Below are 23,178 nucleotides of genomic sequence, written 5' to 3'. Positions count from 1 at the left end.
TCCAAAAATGCGCCACCTCTTGTTGGCAGTCGCAAACACGGTGTTTTTCATACAGTGGTAGTGGCAGCTTAGTCTTGATCTCCTCTCTCTCTTACCTCGTTTAAGAAATATTATTATGTAAGAAAGAAAGAAAAAAAAGCTGCATCTCGCATTTCTTCTTGCTCTAGAACAACTCGGAAACCAGAGTATTGGGTGCTCTCTGCCATCTTTACTAACTACGCTTTGGGGAAAAAAAAAAGCAAACCCAAAATAAAAATAAGAGCTTACACAGCACTACGACAGAACTCTATCACCAGCCAAGAACAAACTACGGCAATACACTATCATGGCATTATTTACAACACGATGGAACATTATGCATATAATAAATTACATTTAATACTTTTCCTCTTAAACGCTGATATATGTAAGCTCATGCTTTTTGAATTTTATTTATTTTGTTCAGTCCAATATTTTCCTCTGTGTACCTCAACTGAATAGGCAAGTATAGGAGGTGACAGTGCTGTTTGCCTATCTTTTTTATGTTTTTAGAAGCCAAATTGCTTTCCAAATTCATGATACATCACAGTATGCTACTGTCCTCACCGACATTTATTTTATAGCGCATACCTTTCCACAGCAGAAGTAGTAAGGGATTGTCAACTAGGCCTGTGCTCATATTGACGTTAAGTCTTACTAAGAGATCTTCTTGTGAGCTTTTTTTGAGTTGATGAGGGAAAAGAAGGGAGTGGAAATGGTGTAGCATTGCACGCCTTGGGAAGTCTGACAGTGCTCCTGATGGCGCACTTCTTCTCTTTGTTGCCACTAAACTTAACAGGGAAATTTGCAGAGGAAAGAGCCAGGAAGAAGGTTCACAAAGGCTAAGGTTGGAGTTCACAGGGGGAGATGAAAACTAAGAGTCCCTCGTTGCTCTGCAGGACAGAAAGTTTGCCTGCTGTATTTATTTAGCAGCCGTGCAGAGGTTCCGAACTGGTGTTTGCAGAAGTCAAGCTTTGTTATGTTTATTAGAGGAGGGCTTGTTTGTTTGTGGTTTGTTGTGGGGGTTTTTTTAAACATTAAGTCAATTTTACAGCTACCTTGTGTGGGCTCTGTACATAGTGGATGGAATTCATCCCAGTGCGAAAGGCTCTGCTCTCCTGCTTATAAGGAGCAGCCTGGCCTCTAGGAGCAGAAGAGTCCCCTTGAAGGGCAGCTCTGTGCGGTCCAGGTGCCGGAGGAGCTTGGAGTCCCAGAGAGCTGCACAAATACCCCAAGGAATCAAAAGGAAGCAAGAGCATCCAAAGTGGTCCCCTTGGGTATCTATGCTACTCTTCAGCCCCCTGGGTTCTCCCTGGACAGTCAGCAACACAGTTTCTGCAAGGACCATAGTACTAAAGGCTGACTCCCTTCTAAAGAAGGGATTCGGAGGAAACAAAAACTGGCGTAAGAGATGCTGTAGATGAAGAACATGCAAACTGCTGGGTTTATAACGAGACGGACCTCGGGGGAGTTACCTGCAGAGAAGCAAACTACCTCCAGCCTGAGCAGAGAGGTGGAAGTGCCCCGCTTCCCCCACCTGATGCTTTTCTGCAAAGGGAAAATTCTGCTCTGCCGATGTTCAGATGGCCACTGCCATCTGGATGCTTTGCGTAAATATTCACATGTGGAGTAATTAGTTTCCTAGCATAATTCTAACTACTTAAGCATTATTCCTGTTAATCAAACTACCAAAATTTATCCAGCTGAGGTCATCAGACTACACTCTATTGGGGTAATTGGTTTATCGCTATGGGCCATGCCAAACCCAAGACCTCGAATACGTACACAACCAACACATACAACCACTTTGTTTAGTCTTTGACCTAGGCTAAATTAGTCTTACTAATGCAGGTTACCTACTTCTAAATGTATTCCTTTTATTTTATTTGCATTTCCACTAGGTTAAAAGGAGACTGTAATGGTAGCTAGTCTGTACCCTACTTTTATGAATGTTAGCATGTATAGAGGATAACAAATGAGCTTCCCTACAGCTCTGAAACATGTCCCTACCTACTGTCCATATTTCCGTTAGAAATTAGTAACCTGTATCACCCACTGTGTTCTCCCCAAGGTATAACACACCAGGAACTGATACCAAAGCAACTATGAAAACCAAAACCGAGTGCTGCAAACACTTCTAAAACCCATTGAGAATTAATTTTAAACATCTGGCAATGGTTGAAGATTGGGAAGATGTAAATTCATTTGAGTTTCCTTCACAGAAGTTGGGAGTAAAGACAAAGGTTCAGTCCCAAAACAAACAATGCCCTTTGTTTTTAATACAAGTGAAAGTGGAGTGCCTTCTGTATTAAAATGATCATGGGATGTTTCCCAATACAAAAAAACTATGTGCAACTTATGTACAGTATTCCCATATACTGCTCTGACTGGCAATACTCAAAGCCAATGCTATGATTACAACTGTTAGGTTTGTAGAAGAGCACACTGAAGAGGAAATTCGGGGTCTGGTAGCGTTCTAGCTGAGGTAGGTTAAAACAGACCCACTAATTAGAAAATCCTGCACGAGTTCATATTAAACGAAACTGAAAATTGTAACATAGTTGGTCTCTGCTATTCTTTAAGAAACCAAGATGAGCGTAGCATTCCAATGTCTACAAGTTTATTAATACAATCCATTCCAAACTGAAGAAAGTACCGTTGCTTTCCCACTTAAAAGCTTATGTTATTTTTTCCTGTCGTTGATTTTATTTCCTATTTCAGTCTTGACATCACTGAAGGTGCACTGCTGTTCTGCAGGAGAGGTGGGCTACAGGATGCTTCCTTGGTTACAGGCGGCATGATGGCAGACTGCTTTTTTTCTGTGCAATATCCCGGGACTGTTTCGCTCTGGGCTGCCTCCCCCTCCCCACAACGGCTGCGAGGTGGGACGACCCCAGGGAGGATCCTGGCTGCTCTGCCACAGGGAAGCCTTGCCATCGCTCAGCACTACCTGAGTGATGTGCTCCGGCCAGAGACCAGAAGTGGACCTGCAGCAGGACGCCTGGGGGCTGGCAGGCTGCCCAAAGGCAGGCCTGGGCTGTTTGTCCTGGGGATGTGGTTTAATGCAAGGCCGTAAGCTGGGTTTTGGTTAGAATATTTCTTTTCAGGTTTAATAATTACATGTCTGATAACAATATGCGTGTGCATATACATATGCTTGGGGAGGAAGATTTGTGTAAGCAGCAGGATTTAAAGAAAGGAAATAGTACATCGATGGGACTTAAAAGTTTATGCTTTTCTTGTTTGATAGCATCACACTTACGTAGGATTAGAGTGACGGAGTCCGAGATGTCATGGGCTCACAGAGTCTGCTGCATCTTGTCCTTACGCATTGCCGCTATACACACACACTCACACTTGCATACGTTAACTGGGTTCAGAGGAAAAGAAGCACACACACAAATCAATGTGTTTTCTGACGATGGCACGCAGGTGACAGTGCCACGGCTGTGGGAAAAGTTCCCTGTCAGTCAGACTCCAGTTGTCACAGGCAGCACCTGAAACTGCTGCTTGTTTTCAAGGGACGTGCCAGACACAGGTGTCTTGCAAGATTTATGGCCCAATCCAGAAAAAAATCTTAGGGACGGATTTCACATTAATGCTATGAATCTCTCTCGCTCAAGTGCTTCATTAGGATCAAGACATTAATTAGCTAACACTAATCTAATAGAAAATTAAGGCTTCTGATCTCAAAGCTACATTGGAACTACAGCTGCCCAGGGCTTATCAGGATCAAGGCTGGAAAGCAGCATTTCTCTACATGCGATACTTTGCACATGCCATATTTAAATAAATCTCTTATCAATTCAGTTCAAAGGGATCTCCCCTGCACCATTTTTCAAGAGTTATGCTGATAACCACAATCAGATCTTCTGTATGTGATTGTCTCCACAATCACACCTAAATAACAAACACTAAAATATATGAAGGATATTTTTCTCTCTACTTTTCGTGTCTGAATTCTGCATGTATCATGGTGTTAGCTAAAATGAGCGCAACCGTTACATGACAGTGTTTGGAAACTAATCTTATTCTCATTGAAGATAACGAGATAAGTTCTGCCAGGGAATTCTAGGGGAACGTTATCCCATAGCTTACTGCAGTCTAGAGCCAGAAGGAATAATTAATGGTCATTTGAGCCCCTGAATGTAGTGGACAAGCAGGAATTCTTGAGCACACAGCCTCCACTTCAGCTGTCAAAACATTTGCTTTCTTGATTTAAGGACTTCAGGTGGCAAGGGAGTCCAGTTCACCTACTGGTAAATTGTTCCACTGGCTGTTTTCCCTCAGTCTTAGTCTTACCCAATTTTTCCAGCATCCCTAATACCTTTTAAGCACAAATCCAGCCATGAGAGAGCAAATACACTCATTTAACCTTTTGCTTTACAAATGTATGTGTGTGTGTGTGCAGATGTGTGTACACATGTATGCAATGCAGTGTGGATATGTTCAGGTACCCATCTGCAATCGAGTGCCAGTTCAGTGGGTATGCTTGCTATGGCTGTTAAATTAAGAATGGAGTGGGCTAGCTGTAACCAGCGGATTATTCGGTGAGCAACATGCTGTTCAATGTTTTAAGTCAGGGAAGAGAATGCTTTTTTACTGACTTACTGAAAAGTGCCAAATCACACTGAGAAAGCTTACAGTATCCAGCACAGGGTCGGGCAGGGGCTTCATTAGTTGTTGGGCAACTTGGGCTGTTTTACACATTGTGGCACCTCCAGTCCCGTATGCAGGGTCACCTGCACAAAGAAGAAGTAACACGTAGATTCAAAACCAGGACATCCTTAGCAGAAAGCATTTGTGAAGGCCAAGAGCAAGTAAATGACAGGGGAAGGGCTATGGGACTTCAGTCCCAGGTTTAAGTCATCAAGAATATTAATGGAGATGATATTGAGCCCCTGAAATAAACAAATCTCCCTCCCCCTTCCCTCCTGAACATCTTGGGGACTAGAAGCCAGGTGTCCGTATCTCTTCCCAAATCCAGCCACCAGTTGCAGGTCTCCAGCCGTGCTGCTTGCTAGACACAAGATGGATGGCATCTTTGTGTGAGGGACCCCGAGTACTTCAGGACAGGGATCACACAGTGGAGCCCTCAGTGTATGTACTAAATGTAAGAAAATCTTTTTATCTTTGCTGTCCTGGCAGGACAGAGCACAGGACATGTTAGTGTTCCTTCTATAACCTGACATCTCTACAAGGTCAGGGCTCCCACTCCAGAACGGTACCAGAGTACCATTCAACAGCAAACACAAGCTTAGGCTCAGAGTTTTCCCCTGCCCCCTTGTCGGCCATGCTCTGCCTTAACTCCGTTGTGGTAAGAAATGTAAGCCAGGTATTTAAAGGATGTAGGGAGCTAACACTGAAGGTAGGTTGTGAGTAAAAATCTGTGTGGAATACAGCAGTGAGACACTCAGAGAAGTGCCTGTGTCTTCCACGTCAGTGCATCAAATACAATAAAGCTGTGAAACCTTCTTGAAAGAAAGATTTGGATGCCACCAGTAATGAATGCTAAATGTTCATGTACTAATAAGGCCATGTGAGGTTTCTGGTTTCAGTTTGGGTGTTTTAAATGATGAGTGTTCCACCCTGGCTGCATTGGTCACGCCTGACCTAAGCCGACCTCCTTCTGTCCTCAGGCTCCTGGGTGTTTCCATAGGTTCTCCCTTACACTACATCCTGTTTCTAGCCATATGCAGTGGTCTTGAAGTAAAAATGCATTATATTTAAAGAGGGTTCCTCCAAGAGGAGATCCTCTTGAGAACAGAGAGCAATCTCCAAAATTCAGAAAGAGTGCTGACTGGGTCTTCTCTGTTACACTAATTCTCTGACCTACATTGTCTTTGCTCTCCTTACCACTGTGCTGCTCACATTTCTGTCTCTTGCCAATGTTAATCTCCAAACATAAGATGTAAGAGGAATTAGGATGCTCATGGTTTTTAGACAAACTGGCAGAGGAAGCCTTAGCACCGCTGCTTTCCAAGTGGAGCGTTGCAGCAAAACAAGTGTAGGAATTAGTGTGTGCAGGTACTTTTACTTGTTTTTACAGTATTACTCCTCACATCTGTGAGGCAAGGCAGAAGGTCAAATGCAGTTTTCCAAAAAGTGTTCGTCGCCTAGGTGTCAGTCTGAGAAGGAGAGAGCCCCTATCCGTACTGACTACCTACAGATGACATTATCAGCCCCAGCAGCAGTGGCCGGTAGCATACATTCTCCTTTAGATGAGAAGGGTAAGTGGGACTGAACTGTGGAAGTCCTACCTGGACGTTTCGATTGAGGCTCAATGCAGGCATGAAGACACCCTCGACGTTTTCAAATGCTGGAGGCCCTTGCTGCTGCCCATTTATGTAAAAGGTCAGGTTGTGCTTGTTCAGGTCCAGGAGAACACCAACGGTGGCACCTTTAGAAACTCCTCCTTCAGTCCTAAGGTACAAAGGGACCACACTGTTGGTGAAGGCAGAGTGCTACAGCCCCGCTGCTCTCTCTAGCACAAGGCAGTCTTACTAAGCAAAGGTAGAGTGGAGCAGCACGGTGAAATGATCATCCCTGCAGCATTTGGCAATGACTCATCAACACCTTTATCTGAAGCATGCATAGCACATTCATGGGAGCTTAATGGGGGGGATCCTAAAGAGAAATTAGGTCCGTCTCTCCTCCAACTGCAATCTAAGAGCTGAAAATGGGGTCCAGAGCTAACAGGTCCCCTCACCTGATGAGAGATGGGGAGGTGAGCAGGTCAGGTTAGTACTGAGCGCGCGGGACAGGAGTCCTGGAGACATGGCTTCTCAGAGCATCCCTGCTATAGTGAAGCGATGCACAGCAGGGAATGAAAAAGCAGAAAGCTGGTTTCCTAGGCATTCATTTCTAATCATTATGCCTGCTGACAGCTCGAGACTCAGACTTCCAGTTCCGAGTACTCACCTTGGCATCACCTAAAGGGACCCAGCTTTCCAGAGACCAGGGAGTCAGCACAGGTACAACAGACAGTGGTTTTGGGGAGGAAGGGAAGATGGGGCTGGTTAGGGATAAGCGTAGCTCCCTGACTGGCAAGGTACTCAGCTATAGGACTGGGAGCTGTTTCAAGTGTGCAGGCATCATTATTAACACCAGTGATAATTGGTTGTGTCAGGAGCAGCTGCTGAGAGCTTCCGTGGTATCAGAGCTTGCCAGGACAGACTCAGCCAGCCATTACACGCTTGAGCGATTTGACATTAATGCACTTTGATTTGGGGGTTAGTCAAACCCAGTATTACTTTAAAGAGCACTGAGCGAAAAAATCTACTAGATATGCAGATTGGCCACAGGCACTGCTACTCTGATAATATCATGGGGGCTCTGCAATGGATTTACAGCCTGACACAATTTGTTCAGTATAAATCAGATTTCAAATAATTTGCAGTAGGAAAGGAAGCAGCTGTCTTTTGTCCCACGCACTCCCCTCAGGCAAACAACATTCACAAGATTAATGCAATTTTAACATAAAATTTATCACAATAGGCAGGCAAAACATCAAAAAAAGAGGGGGAGAGATCAAAATATGATTAGGAAGAATATAGTGCAGGGTAAGAAATTTTCACCTTGTCCACTAGGTGTCATAAACGGGTTTCCTTTAGACTAAATGTGGCACATGGCATTTGCTCTGAAGGTAAAGGGAGTTTTATCTGTGGCATAATAGTATAGAATACTATTCTGACTTCTCCATTTAAAGCTCTTCAAACAGTAATAGTATAGCTGAGAATCACGAATTGGGTCTGAGATGTCTAAGATTTCAAACTTCACCGTTCTCAGGTTCCTTTTATTTGCTTTCTGGTCCTATAAGCATTAGTAAGTTTCTCTTTGAGCTCTTTTCCAAAACCATGAAGTAAATTATTTTCCAACAAAAGTTAAGATGCTTACCTCTCCTCAGTATCTCAGTATCTACACTGTTTTTACTAAAACACTCAATAATAAAACCCATTATGAGATTGTGGGAAGCAACAGTAGTATGATCTAGAGCTATTTACAAATAGATTACATTATTCTTTTCTCTGCTTAGAGGCAGGTCTGATTGTAGGGCACCACGTTTTATATCCTGCAGTGTTTTAAAATAGATTTTATGACATCCCTTTTAAATGACATTGATTCTCTTAGGGAAACAGAAACAGCAACTTTGCCTTTTTGAGATTATTAGGCTCTTTCCGATATGATAAGCTAATTTGCTTCTTGTGGGCTAATTAGCTGGGTGCTGCACAGTGACATTGAGTGACTCCTCTGCAGCCCCCAGGGACAGCCCCGCTGAAGAGGGGATAGATGCTGCCTGCAGAGCCCAGCCGAGGTGAGTGCAGGACCCAGCTGAGGCCCCTCCAGGAGCCACAGGGGCACGGGGGCAGAGCAGAGGGATGGGGACCCTCTCCTTTCCTTCCTGCCACAAGTCTTGCAGGACTTCAGCAGGTAGATTGACCCATTCCTCGGCCGCCACCTCCCCACCGTGAGCAACCAGCTCTGGCAGGACGAAGCCAGGGCAAAGGCAAGCAGGGGCACTTTGCCATGCTGCTACTAGGGAGGCTGGACTTTTCCTGAGGCTGAACAGATTCTCTTCCCGAGCACGCCGTGATTTCCTTGGGAACAGTACTTTGAGGACCCCAGTGCTTTTTGAACTACTGTCATGGTCACTTCCCTTAGGAGGAGAGGTGGGAGAGTCAAGGTTTCGTGAGCAAACTTATGCAAGGCATTTCCTCACTCTTCTGTACATCATTCAGACAGTATTACAGGATAATTTTTCTAATAAATGCCTTAGTTGCAATAAAAAAAGCCATCCAGCTCAAAAGACTCAAACTGCTGTTGCTCTCTCCTGGTACACTTCTGTGGCAGCATGTAAAAAAGCTGCTGCTTTACTGTAATGAATTTTTTAAACTACTTAATGACAGTTATACCATAGGACCCTAGTAATCTGCAGGCCATGTAAAAGGGAAATACAACTGTTTGTTACAATACTTCTTCAATAAATACTTTGCATTCATTAAATGATAATCCAGTTTTGAAGATATGCACCGCCCTCTCATTATTTCAAGTAAATCCCACTTCTCACACCTCTTCTCACAGTCCTACACATTTTTATTTCTGTGTGCAACGGTAAGTCCTGGGTGTGGAAATGCTGTGCGGAAGCCTAGAAGGTCGGAGTGCAGATAGGGGAATTTGGCTACCATGAAAAATGCCATTGCCTGTGGCAGTGGAGGCTGTTATTCTAAGATGCTTTCAGCAGCAGCTTGGACAATGTGCAGAACACGACTGCATGGATTGGCTTGAGGAATTAAGAATAGTAGTAAGTTTCACTATTATTGAAAAATAAAGCTTAACAATTTATGAACACTTTAATAAACTGAAGCATTAGTTTAACTCTCCGTTAACAGTATTTTAATAATGAGCTTTACAGTAACTTAATAACTTTACCATGTCTATTGTCAAGACAGTATTTTTCAGTCAATTATAATATTTTTGTGTGATGAAAACCTGGTCTTGAGATCTCTGAAGTCAGTGAAGAGACTCTCCTGATCGCAGGGGGCTTACGACTACACTCCAAATTATCTAGATTTTTACTTCCCACTGTCTTTCAGTATAAAACATTACAGTGCAATTTTCATCTCTTTCTTTACATAACCATGTAGTGGCTAGAGTATCGCCTATAGCACCAGGTACTCCTGTTCTTGGGAACTTTGCCAAGGAACGGATCTATTGCCATGAATAGTGCCTCTTAGCAATGGGCATACATCATTTCTGGTGTGAACTGATTATTTCCAGGAACAACGAGGAGGAACATACCTCACAAAGCTATATCCCTGCCCTAACGTGTTTTCTTAACCAGTTTGCTCAACCTATTCTCAAAGGTTCCTTCTGTTTCTGATAGCATTACAGTTTTCTGTTCACGCCTCTTCTTCTAGTGTTATAGAAGTCATGCTAGTTTTTAAGGATGTAGACAGGTCCAATTTTGCACGCTGTGAGTGAAAGAAACAGGAAAGTACTCTAAACGTGACAGGTCCCGTGAATAGGTCTTTCAAGCTCCACCTCAGCTTAACTTTGAATCTAGTCATTTATTTATTGCCCTAATTTATTCTCATGAAGATTAGGAAACATGAAATGATTACTAAGATGTAACCTCCATCACAATAACATCCAAGAGGCTAAAAGCTGACAATAAATTTCCTTTGGACTGTGATATTGTGCTGTCATGCACTTGTCTCCAGTGGGGAAAAACAACTAGGCAGCAATAACCATTTCCACAAGACTATTACAGCTAATGAGTTAAAAAACTGACCTACTTGACTGTCACGGTTAAAAGTATAATGCCTAGACCTAATTTCATTGAAGCGCATGTGATTTCGTAAGACGACATGCCGTTTACGAGTGTACTTCACTTGAACAGATATTCCATGGGTCTATCCATGCCTTGGATGTGCCTGCAAAGCCTTTGTTTTACCTAGTAAAAACTAGGAAACTATCATCAACAGAAAGCACTTTGTTCTCCTGTTTAAGCAGGATGATTGGAAATCCAAAGTGTTTCCATTGTTTGTGCTTCCCAGAAAAAAAGCTTTTGCTTAGCTCATGTATTGCTTGCCGGAAGCAGCATACCGAGGACCAAATCCATAAAATAGGTTTCTGGGACAGTAGTACACAGAATGGTTGCCAGCTTTTTTCCAGAAAACATAAGCTGTTTCACAGAGCATTAAAATTAATACAGCTTAACATTACTTCCACCCTAAATTGAATCAAGGTGTTAAAGGGACAGAGAACCTTTTGATATATTTATTATACTGATGTTATTTTACTCTATATTGTCTTAGGACATGATCTAAGGTCTTTGGAGCCACGGAAAATATTCCAATTGACTTCAGATAGCTTTTGATCCAGCTACAAGGTTCTTCTACCCATCTGTAATGAGCTGCAAAATCGAACTATGCTTCAAACAAAAATTCCCAGCAATTGCAGTATACTTACTTAAAATACAAGTATGCTTTAGAGTATAAATGACTATCCAACAGGAGACATTACAACCAGCTTTAGGATACAGGGCATGTTGGCATGAACTTATCTCTTTAAGGAGATAATACCTGCATTTGAGCATTTTAAAAATCACTGCAAGCTTTTCTTTTAATCATTTGGTATAACAGAAACAACACCTGTGGTAGTGAGTGTGGAAGACCTGCTGGGACAGTCAGTAGAAAATGAAATAGAAATTGATTCCCGCTCTGCCACAGACCTGCTATGTATCCTTGGTCAGTCACTTTATTCGTACATCAATCTCCCATCGTGATACAGTAGGTATACGAATACACCATTTTCCAAAATAAGCTAGGAACTTAGGATCCTGAATCACACTCTTCAGCAGAGATCTTCTCAAGGGTCTCAGTTCCTGTAGTACCCAGCTGACCTTCAGCTACGGCTGACCCTCTCACGGCACACGGAGAGAGAGCAGTGCAGTTCTGCTCTGGTGATACCCCAGGGAGCTTTCAAGTGAAGCTGACCATGTCTCCCCTACACAGTCCAGCACCACGTCAAGGAAACACAGCCAGCACTAGGCTGAGGTAACTATCATGAGTGCTGAAAGCCATGCAACTGTGTCAGCACAACACTGGATCTATGCTGATACACGCTGCCTCTGTGTGATCCGTCCCTGGAAGCAGCTTCAGTTAGAACATCTCCCCACCGCTCTGTTGCATAGAGCACACAGAGCCTCTGAGTGGTTGGAGAAAGAGGGGTTTGGTAACGATGGCTCAGGGGCATTCTGAAATCCTCCTTTGTGTAAGTTGGTTGTACTAGTTGAGATGCTTTTCAAAGCTCTTCAGTACAATGGCTCGGTTGGGCGGCAGCTGTCACTTAGCCCTCACTGCCAAACAGTCCCTTGTGTCCGGATTACCCTAGGTGTGACCTACAGCATTACCTTTAATCAGCTTTCAGGACTGGCAATAAACACCTGCATTTTGGACAGGCGATCACCAGTGCTTTGCCTAATTATTGTGCAACCCTGCAGCCAAGATTCCTCCTAAGAAAGAGAATCAGCCACCTTTCTCCCTGCGCTCCTCCAGCAATGAGAAAGAAATCTTGCATCCCAGTGCGCTGCGCTCCTGTCTGCTGACACCGTAGGTGGGATGTGCAATAACTGGCTTAATCACAGCAGGGGGCATTTAGGCTAGATCTCAGGTAAAAACTGCTAACAGTGAGGATAACAAACACCAACACAGATTGCGAAGGTGCAATTGCTGTCACTAGTGATTTTTAAGAAGGAATAAAATAACTACATTTAACAGGCAGATGGACTAGATGGCTTGCCGAGACCCCTTCCTCTGATGCAAAGCAGAAAAAACGATCAGTAATGAGAAAAGCATGCAAGTGGCGCTTACCGGTTGGTGTGAGAATTGCAATGCATGAACCAGCTGCGGTTGTTGTCAACATACATGGCCCATGCCTTGTCGTCCTTGCCTAGCATCATGTCCTTGACGACATTAATCCTGGCAATACCAAAGGCTGGATCCGGATGGTTGTCATACCGGTCCACATGCAGTTCCCAGTAATGCACACCCTTGGAGAAGGCTGCTGTGCCAAGAACAACCCGGTCATCGTAGCTGTTGCAGGTGGCAGTCTGGTTGTCATTTGACAGCACTATGTCTCTGTGAGCTGAGGAGGGGTCGAAGGTGAACCACGCCACTGTGGAAGGGGAAAAGGAAAGGCAGGATTATGGCAGAACGGGCTGTGTTCAAGTGTCGTCTGCTTTACTTCAATTAGGAAAATGAGATTCTGCCTTCCTTAAAGACCCCACTGCACTTTCAGGTAATAAAGACAATCTTTCCTCGTTACTGTAGGCAGCCACACAAGATTGCTTTGAGCCCGTACCCTGCTGTTTTTCAGCTCAGAAGTGCCTTATATTATCTGTGCTTGTTCTTCTGAATGTAAGCTGCCAAGGGCAGTGACTTTCTGTTCTCACACAGTAACAAGAAAGTCATTGAGGAGACAAAGGCTTCTCCATGATACGGAAACTGCTCACATAGGTGAATTCGTCCAGGATCACCTTTAATGGAAATGGAGTTCCACTGTGTCTGTGCTGGTTAGGACTGACTTCGCTAGTTTATCAAAGGGGGAAAAAAAGGGGGAAAATACCAGAAAAAGCTCTTAAAGTATAAATATTTTATACTGGCCTATTTTGGCAACACAGCATAACAGTGGAAGTGATAATATCAGGCACTTCTCAATTCATTGCAATACCATTAACGAAGATGAACTTCTTGTAATGGCCTTATGGATGTCAAGTATAATTACAGAGGAACAAGCATGAATTCCCATCTCTGTATTATCGCACCTTGCTGTGAAATTGAAGCAGTAGTGAAGGAAAAGGCAAATTCCAAAGATATACGGAGAAGTGGAGACAGAGTGGCACAAAAATATCCTGTGTGTTGCATAACTGCTTCCGTATGCTAAAGCAAATAAGAATCCTAGTTAGACCCCAGACTTCCACAGCCAAATAAAATTGCATGATTTGAAACCTGAAGTGTTACTGATAATGGAAAATCCCCAAAAGTGCTAGGAGGAGAGCTCAGTCCCTGTGCACGCTCAGTTCCTGGCCTCTCCACTCAGATGATCCAAAATCTCCATGCCAGTAAGTGCCAGATATTAGTGGGTATAAAGGGATGCAAGCGTCCTGCCACTGAGACCTGCAGTTTTTCACTTAGAAACTGGCAAAAACCCAACTCACCATCTGATGTCTGTAAAATAACTGTCTTGCTGTAAGGACCAACCCCCGATGAGTTGAAAGCTTTGACTCTTGCATTATAGGTACTGTTGAAATGAAGGCCATCGATGGTGCAGAGAGTCTCCTTGCCAACATATACTTCCTAAACATTCCAAAAAAAAAGGAGAGAGAAAAAGAGGGACATAGTTTAACTGTTTCTCTGTGCCTTGTGACCACATGTTAAGACTTCTAAATATAAGCCACAAGTGAACAGCTTCTCATTGCTTCCCAGGATGTAGAAGTTACGCTGTTATAACACGGACAGCCACAGCAGAGGAGACATCAAGGATGGTTAGCAGTGGAGACACTAAGGTGAAGATGAAGCTGGAAGGCTACAGCAATAAAGGGCAACACAGAAAGATCTTAATTTTTATCCTCTTTTCCTAAATATCTGCTCCAAAACACTATTTTGGATAGTAGTCCCAGTGTCTGACCCACCGTGGCCATTCTTATATTTATGTAGGACCAAAAAAGGGGGGTGTTGAAGAAAAAAAACCAAACAAGTAAGAACAGTTTTATTCTGTTGGAAAGGTTGTCTCATGCCTGTGTTAAAATATAATTTTGAAGCCTGCAAACACAGAGCCAGAAGAAACTGATCTCCTGAAGATTAGGATCACATGCATCACATGATGAAACAGCAACTAGACAACATAAAAGTCTGCAACGATCTATTAAACAGCAAGCACTTGTGTAATGTGAAATATTTCAGGAGGAGGAACATCTAGGCAGACTAATGAAGAGGATCAGTCAGATTATACAGTCTATGATGAACTGTAAGAAGCCTAGAAACATCATGTTTGTTGGAAAACTGAACAGAAAATGACAGAAAAGGAAAAAAATCCTGTCTTGGCAGTGGGTTGAAAGCCACAATTCCTTTCCACCTCCAATTTCTCTGATTCTGTGAAATCCATAGATTTATGGTAGCAAAGGCCCTAAAGAGCTTGAGGCTGTGACTAAGCGGACCACTCAGGCCCCAGTTCAGTTAAGACACTTAAGTATATGCCTAAGAGTAGTCCTGTTGATTAAGGCTCTTTGATATGAACCTAAAGTGAATTAAGTATGTGATGAATAAGAAAGGGATTACTTAAGTTTACAGCAGGCCATGTGTTTGTCCACTTTGCTACCATGGCGGCTGCTACAAATAACCCAATCTCTTGTGTCCTGAGTTAGCTGATGATCTTTCATGGAAAGAAAGAAGAGTTTTAATAGAATAGCTTAATTTATCTCCATGTTATAACATATGCTGTCTGTGCAAAAAGTTGCATTTGTAGGACAACTCTCACATTTCATATTTTTACCACTGTTCACTGCTTGTGTTTATTCAGATTGATGCTCTCTGCTACGATGGGAGACAAAACTCGCTCTTTAAATCCACCCATCGAATACTGATAAAGTGCAGTCAGTGTCATTGCTTTCAGATATATAATCCTTCATGAAAAGGGTCAGCAAACTCTTACTGAAATGGCATTGCTGAGAATCCTGCAGTTTATCTTTCAATGGGTAAAACTGAGGGTATTTCTACCACAGCAAGCAAGGCATTCCCCTGAGAAGTTGTCACCCTAGATTTTTAAGGATTGAGATGGTTTTGTATCTTTTTTAATCCAAAATCTTGACATGGCAGGGCTGGCAGTCCTAAAACCTTTGCCAGTTACAAACACCCCCTCCCACAAATGGGCTAGGATATGCACCAGCCTGAAATCTTGTTTATTCACAAGTATTTATTTAGATGTGAATAGCACTTGAAAAGGTTTATCCAAGACACTGGAATTCATAACACCTTGTTCCTAACTCTCCATTCATCATGCACTGATAACACTCTTACCTACTAATATTAACTGTATCGGCAGCTCCCAGCAGCCATTCACAAAGGTACCTTTTTACACTTTCAGTAGTGGAGAACAGCCTCTTCAAACCCACGTGAAATGATACTTGGACCAAGGAACGGAGGAGACCTTCCAGAAACACAGTGCCCTCTTCAAAATGCCCTGCCAATATCACTGTCTCTTCTGATGAGGGGCGTCCAAATCAGGTGCCTTTGCTATGGGTCTAGCGGTTTGGCACAGGGAGGCAGTTACTTAGGTGGACCCGAGCCAGGCCATTTTCAGCTTTAGAAACCTTTAGGTTTCCAGTGAGAAGCCAGTTTGCAGCTCCCAAAGAAATGCCATCACATGTTTTTGGCCAAATTTCCCATTTGTGAAGAGAGCAGCTGTACTCCACAGTGATCTCCAGATGCTTTCAAGGCACTAGCCCCTAGGGGATGCACTGGGCCAGCCTGGTCCTGGAGCAACAGGAGCATGAAGCCTGCCTGAGGAGGAAGGGCCACAGCTTCCAGCAGGACATGGCTGGCAGGAAGCTGATTGAATGACTTCTGTAGTTTGTTTATCGAGATGTGGTGAGAAGGGACAGGAGCCTATAAGTACCCCACACCTGCAGCCAGGAGCAAGCAGTTGTGGCATCACCCTGAGGGTCTGGAAGGACAGCACTCGGGATGCCTTCCCATACTTACCAAACCCATCACAGCGTGTCTGCGGAAAGCTTCCACCAGCCCGGTCTCATCCACTCCCAGAGAAAAGACTTAGAAATCCCATATTTTTATGCAGGATCTCATTTTTACTCAGAAAACCAGGAACAATTGAGTTGTATTTCTGGACTAAGAATCTCAGCTGTTGAAACAGGGTGCTACGGACAGACAGTAGGGGCTTCAAAGAAATCCCTGATTTGTGGAATGAACCAATTCCCGCTCCTGTAGGGCTAGTATGGGGTTTTCTGCTCTGGTACACTCCAGGGGGACCTCAAGGCCCTCTTTGCCAGAGCCCTGAGAATAACCTCAACGAAACTTCCTACCCAAGCTGGAGGTCCTTCTCACAACCAGCATCTGCACTGCTTTCTACATCCATGCGACGGAAGCAGGGATGTTTTGACAGCCCGTATCTTCCCTAGCCCCTCTCCCCACCCTCAGACAGGCACGAATCCATATCCTGAGGAAACTCACATACAAAGAAACACAAATAAATGCTGAATGAAATTCTCACTCTGAATTGGCCACCATCTCCATCATCAAGTTCCAAGATATAACCCTCCACTGGGTTGTGGCTCAAAGGTGGCATCCTCCAGGCCAATGTCACACTGTTGTTTCTGGTGCAACACTTCTCCAGCTGCAGTAATGGGACGGGTGGCACTGTAACAGGAACTGGGTACAGATTAGTGTAACTCTGCCCTACCCCGTTAGTCTGTGCCGCAAGCAGTATGGCGACCGCTCACCTCCCTCGCCTCGCAGGGGAGTCAATATTCGTTAGGAAGAGGGTCCGTTCCCTTCCTTGAAACAAGAGGCAGTAAAAATGATATAACAAAATGCTGTTACTCAGTTAGACAAATCATTGGGCTGAAATATGTAAACAGAAACATATCTGGACATGCTGCTGGTGCCTCATAAGAACTACAGTCTGGGGACCTCACGTCTGGTTTCCTTCCCAGGGGTCACTGGCTGGAAGATTTTTTCTCACGCTAGAGCACTTTGCCCCTGCTGTCCCCAAAAGGAGAGAGGCAGCAGCCGGGGCAGGGGGTATCTCAGGCCACGAGGCAGCATGGAAGACACAGTGCTGCCAGGAAGCCCAGCTCATTAACGAAGAACTGGGTTATTAACCAGCAGAGCAGCCAATCCTCCCAGCATGGCGGCGAGATAGAGGTGAACTCCACTGACAGCAGGAAAACGATTCTTCACAATAGTTGTTTTTTTTTTTTTTAATCTAATCTAACACACCCACACCCACACCCAGTTTTTCATCAAAACCACCTTGGATATGTTATCTTTATGGCAGCCATACTTAAAAGAAACTGTTGAAGAAAATTTTTCCATTTGCAAATTTTATCTAAATCCCTTGGTTCAGGTAGCAAAAAGAATTCCTGCACCACAGCAGACTGCTTGTGGCTCTCTCCTCTTGGAAATTACAGGTGCGAGTTTATCTACCAACATGCCTTTTTAGTGACTCACTCAGGAGAAATGCCAAGAGACTGTTGACCAGACCAGCATCTTAAAAATAAAAATGAACAGAGTAAAACATTCAGCCATGCCTCTGTGGGAAAGAGGCCTCCACCACACCTTCTCTGCTAAACACAACTAAACTCTCACTGTTCACTCTTTGCTGGAAATTATAAAGTGAAAATTAGGTCTTCTGGAGAGATCTGGCATGTATCTTACGCACTGTTGAAATCACACAGGTTAAGTGGGATGCAAGCGATGCATATACCCTGCCTGGTCTCCTGCCCAAGGCTGAATTTCACCTGTCAGGATAATTTCTGCAGAGCTCGACTGTGTCTTTGAGCATTCATTGACTTACCTCTTAACAATGTCAGTCTGCTCTTCTTTTATCTACTCTGCTTTGAGCCTCTAGTTTATTTTCCTCCCTCTGTCTACAGGAGAGCTAAGCCCTTGAGCTGTTCCTTTTGTCCTATTTTACCTCTCCGGATAAAAGAGGACTGTTCGCGTTTTGTGAACCAAGCAGTCTGTGGGAAAATGGACGCTACTGTGTGACGGGACTAAGGTTTCACCCCCACTTTGGAAGTGACACAGAAGTCAACATCACACTTGTGATAAACAGTGCAGAAGCTACCGTGGCTTTCCGCTGGCATTATCCATCACTGCAGTGAACAGGGATGGTTGGTAGCCCAGAAGAATGACTGTGATCTGAAACAAAAGAGCTTTATAAATTAGCTCATGAAGGTTTTTCTGTGAAAAGAGAAAAAAAAGCCTTGTTCCTATTCCTTGATATTTAAGGATGATTCAGAGGGTGTCATAAGTAAAAACCTGCTTGTTTTTTCACATGGAAAGTTCAGACTTTTCTGTAGGAGACACTGTGTCTGGAGAAGTAACAGAAATGTGACATTACAAGAGTCAAAAACCTGAAAACAAGGAATTCAGAGGTAATGAGATTTTTTAAGTGAACCATTTTAAGTTTAGCATTTTGTCTGTGTTTGTTAGCCTGTGTATTTCCAGTGATTGATGAGCCTGGAAGAAGATAGGGCTATATCAGCCATCCACACTCCTGCCACTTTAGCTAACTGGTTAACCCTCTCAGGAGGCATTCGCTGGCTCCTCCCCACTTCTGAGACTCCCCCTGGCAAAACTGGATGAAAACCTAATTCCTGAATTTTATAAAGTGCAAAACAGACAACACCCCCTCACCTCTGAATAAGCCACTAACCTCTCCAACCCCCTGCAAAAATCTCCTAGGAACACTGATGGGAGGCTTTCAGGGACTGTTCATGTAATGCACAACGCTGAAAAAAAAGAGCAGAATTTTTGGGGGAGGGTAAGCGTTTTACGAGTCCCTTTTAATTATGGAAACAGGAATGCTGTCTAAGATTAGGATATGTTTTCATACGGTAAAGTGCTGTTGTTCCCACTTCCCGGGGCAGTGTGAATTTTGGCCCTATGTGTGAGTCACACATACTACAGGGAAGTGCCTGGGCTTCTTTACTGTGTCACTGAACATTCAAGTTTTTGTGAGTAATCCTTATCAGCCTCATACTCCCTTTGGGCCAGCCTGTGGCCTGAACTGCACAACCTACAGTAGCTGAAGGAGAGGTAAGAAGCTCCCACCAAGCAGCTGTGCAGCTTTGCTGGATGACGCTCGCTGGGCCTGCCCTCCTGCCTCCTCCCCTGGACGCGGATGGGCAGAGATTTGCCCTGATCTCAGATTCCCTCTGGGAGGAGAAAAGGTGAACCCTTGTTGTAAAAGTCATAGGAAAATGCGAAGCGAGTTGAATAATCGGGACACTGGGATATACTTCATGGTGAAGAGCAATGGGACAGGACTAAGAAAAGAAAAATATAGGCTAAGTGTCAGAAAAAAAAGAAGACTCAGACACAGACAGTGCTGTCCCACTTCTTGTTCAACTTAAAGTCCTCTGGAGAGTTTTTGAAGGAAAAGATTAAAAATATAAAGGGAGAAATGATACTGCATTGGCACAGCAAGACCTATTAATGAGTCTGAATGATGTCCCGCTATTTTAAAAGTGCAGGTCACACTTAGCTAAAAACTGTGATACTGATGTCTCATGTCAACCCAGCAGTTTCAAAAACACACTGCTCAATGTATCTCACAGCTGATCTCCTCTCAGGGTAGAGTAGGGGTGCTCTAAGATGTCTGTTATTTGTCCTCTTGACAAGCAAGTTGTGCAACGATGCCCTCCACCTTCCCAGATTAATTTTTAAAGGACTAAATGCAGTTGAAGAACAGGTCCCTCAGAAAGATGAAAACTTTGACCTCCTCCAAAACTGCAGTACGGCCCTGTAATAGCCTGAGTCACTGCTGTAGCAAGCACCCTCCAAAGAGTGTTATTGAGAGAGAAGGAAAGACCACAGGCAAAGACCTGGGTCCATGACGCAGAGCAGACTTTATCCCAGGGATAAAGGCTACGATGGAACGGTTACTCTTTCATTATCAGGGCTGTGCAGCTCATGGCTGGAGAAGCAAAGAAGATTTGCGGCAGGAGAGGTGTCTGGGGAATCTTCATGGACTGGTTTGCAGAAGAGGGAAGGAGTCACTCCTGACAAGGAGAAGGGGCATATGAGTGAGTATTCAGAGGTGGTACAGAAAAGCAGAGAGTAGCTATATTTTTTCCTGTTTTGTACCTAGTCTCTGTTTTACGACAAACCAAGACTGCATGACAGTTCCAGCTGTTTGAACAAAATAAACCTGGAACACATATTTGCCTATGCCCATAGCTTGAACTGAGAAAATGTGATGTACACATTGAGCCATCCATCAAAGAGGACAGGAATTTTGTGCCAAGGCACTCAGAAAAAGCAATAGAGAGAAGAAAACATGGACAGAGGAAAGGGATCTGGGAAAGCTCAAAATGCCAGCAATTACTAGACCTGTGTGTGTGTCTCAGCAAGTCAGCTAGCCTGGGGAGTGTGGGACTCTTGCCAAAGGGCTATCAGTGGGACCCTTTGGTCAATATGACTGCTTAAGCATTACTTCTGCAGCTATCACATTTCTGCACATTTAATTTGTTACAAAATTCCTTTTTCTTTCTGTAAAAAGAAAAAACACTCCCTGATCTTTATTTATTGAGATTAGCTTTAGATATGGGCTTATACAAAGTCCACCAGTAAGGTACATGAACAAGTCATCAAAGCAAATGTAATGTGATTTCTTCTCATTTTCATTCTTCTTTGTCTAACACAGTGAATCAATGTTTACTTACAAGCATGCTTTCGCTCTAAATGACCCTTGCAAGCTCACTGAGGTTGAATGAGGCCAGAGTTTGAAAAAAACCATAGAAATTCAGTCATGCACTAAGCATCGATAACAATAGTACAGAGCTTACATTGGAAAGCTTTTGGAACAAAACAACTTGCAGTTGGAAAAGCCACGCTGGCCCCATTCTCCTAGGTTTTCTCAAAACTCCCTTTACAGATCGTCTCTGATGTCTTTAATGCATCTACTCTTGTCAGATCAACCAGTATAGTGACTTAATAACACTCCCCTCAACACCAACATTTGGCAAAGATTGATGACTTGGTGCGCTGGGGTAGGTAGGATTGGAGAAAGAGGAGCAGATGTAAAGAGACACATAGATTTTTCTTTGTGAAATTGGAGGCTCAGAAATATACAAGTCCTGATGGTGATAAATAGCAAAACATAGCCCTGCAACACCAGCTTCTCCTCACAGTCAGCAAAGTGATGTTCCCAGTAAGTCTGGGTGCCCACTGCTGAAATGCTGAGTCGCTTACTCTGTGGCACCTCTATTTCTAGATGCAAGACCACTGTGCATGAGAAGATAATGCAGAGCTGGTTGAAGTCATGAAGGTAAATTTCAGAAAAAAAATGCCAGACCAAGCAGTTCAAATGCAAATAGATTTGCAGTCATAAACTGAAAAATATAAATACAACTCTATATACTAAACAATCCTCAATACCTATGAATGTTAGCTTGGGACCAGTCGGTGGCTTGTACCGCTTGGGCACACAGAAGTGTGAGGAGGAATAATGCAGTCCCTTATGAAGGAATGGTGGCCAGGATAAATGTCATTTCCACCATTCTTTGCATGGCGTGTACATGGTCACGCCAGTTGCGCTGACCAACCTGATGGGACATGCAGCAGGTACTCCCTGGTCAAGGCCCAGACAGCTCAAGGAAAAGCCCTTCCTGAGGTCTAACTGTTAGGATGCACCTGGGGAGCAAAGCCCAAGGGTGTTCGTAAGCTCTGCACAGGTTTGGGCAGAAGCAGTCCTGTCATCTTCTCTTCTCCTTAGACCATGTCTAGCTCAGTACCAGAGCTTCACTGCGATTGTATGATAAATGAGAGCATCAGCAGACAGCACTATCTTTCATAAAGCTCCAGTGAATCTGGCTCAATTAAAGTCTCTAAGTCTTCAAGCTTAAAGCCAGACCAATGTCCAAAAGCCAAATACCTAAGCTGCTCTCACCTCAAGTGACCTGTGGTTAATTAGCAATCAAAGTGGATAGTTTAACTAAATTCTTTATATGTTTGGGAAGGAGAGTGGCAGAAGATCAGTATTAAATATATTTAACAATAAGTATGGCTAGTATTAAATATAAACTGATTTAAACAGACAAGTGCAGACAGTATTCAGAGAAGTTTTATCAGTGATACTCTTTCTTGACTCCACTTTCCTGACTGTTAAGATTTCAAAGGAGCAGTTCACGGGTGTTTTTTGAGTAACTGTAATGCAGCCCGTTTATGCCAAGATGCAAACCATTCTTGGTGAGCAGACTTTGGCCTTTAACTGTTTACCCTTGTTTCTCCACATATTTATCTGCCAAATTATCCACCCTAATTACTTCATCTTGGGTCTCTTATGTTCAGAATTAGGCCCAGAGAGGACAGATAAACTGAACAGAAATCTTTATGCTTGCTTGGAGTAAAAAAAAAGCACATCCAGCATCACGACACAATTATCCTTAACTGATTCATTGACTTCTGGCAGCCTCTACCGTGTCACCCACATGTATAATTAAGGCTTGAATCACCACTGAGGGAAGCTAATGGCATCATTCCCGGGACCACAATGGCCTTCAAATCTAGCCAGTCTATGGATCTATCTAATTCTGAGGCAGTTTTCATCCTGCTCCATATAAACCAAGCTCATTACAAGCGCATGATGTTAATATATTTTTTTGCCAATGGCATCTACTGTTCATCAGCTTCTGCTTTTAAATACTTTTTTTAACCTCCTTTCCCTTTAGCGTGTCCCTCAGGATCGTTCAGATACCTGGAATCAAGGAAGGGTGGCCATGGAGCTACTTCCCCCTTGGGAATCTCTGCCTCATGATTGTTTTTCAAGCTGGGCACTGTTCACAGCACAGTCCAGCTATAAGTCAAAGGGTTTTTTTTTTTCCCCTGTTCAAGCATATTTGTGTGTGTGGCAATA

General features: G+C 43.6%; 1 protein-coding gene across 1 annotated transcript in view; it reads right to left on the bottom strand.

Annotated features, from left to right (window-relative positions):
• Positions 1-4,694: 4,694 nt before the first annotated feature.
• TRIM67 (tripartite motif containing 67) overlaps positions 4,695-23,178 on the bottom strand; it is a gene marked incomplete at its 5' end in the record, with an annotated part of 33,250 nt that continues 14,766 nt past the window's right edge. Inside the window, 5 exons of the mRNA XM_009329243.1 lie at positions 4,695-4,760; positions 6,279-6,441; positions 12,393-12,696; positions 13,739-13,877; positions 16,807-16,964. Coding sequence (XP_009327518.1) covers positions 4,695-4,760; positions 6,279-6,441; positions 12,393-12,696; positions 13,739-13,877; positions 16,807-16,964 — 830 coding nt within the window. The remainder of the gene's footprint in view (positions 4,761-6,278; positions 6,442-12,392; positions 12,697-13,738; positions 13,878-16,806; positions 16,965-23,178) is intronic.

This window comes from Pygoscelis adeliae, unplaced genomic scaffold (assembly GCF_000699105.1).
Source record: "Pygoscelis adeliae isolate BGI_AS28 unplaced genomic scaffold, ASM69910v1 Scaffold77, whole genome shotgun sequence".
NCBI lineage: Eukaryota > Metazoa > Chordata > Aves > Sphenisciformes > Spheniscidae > Pygoscelis > Pygoscelis adeliae.
This window is presented reverse-complemented; position numbering and strand designations above follow the sequence as displayed.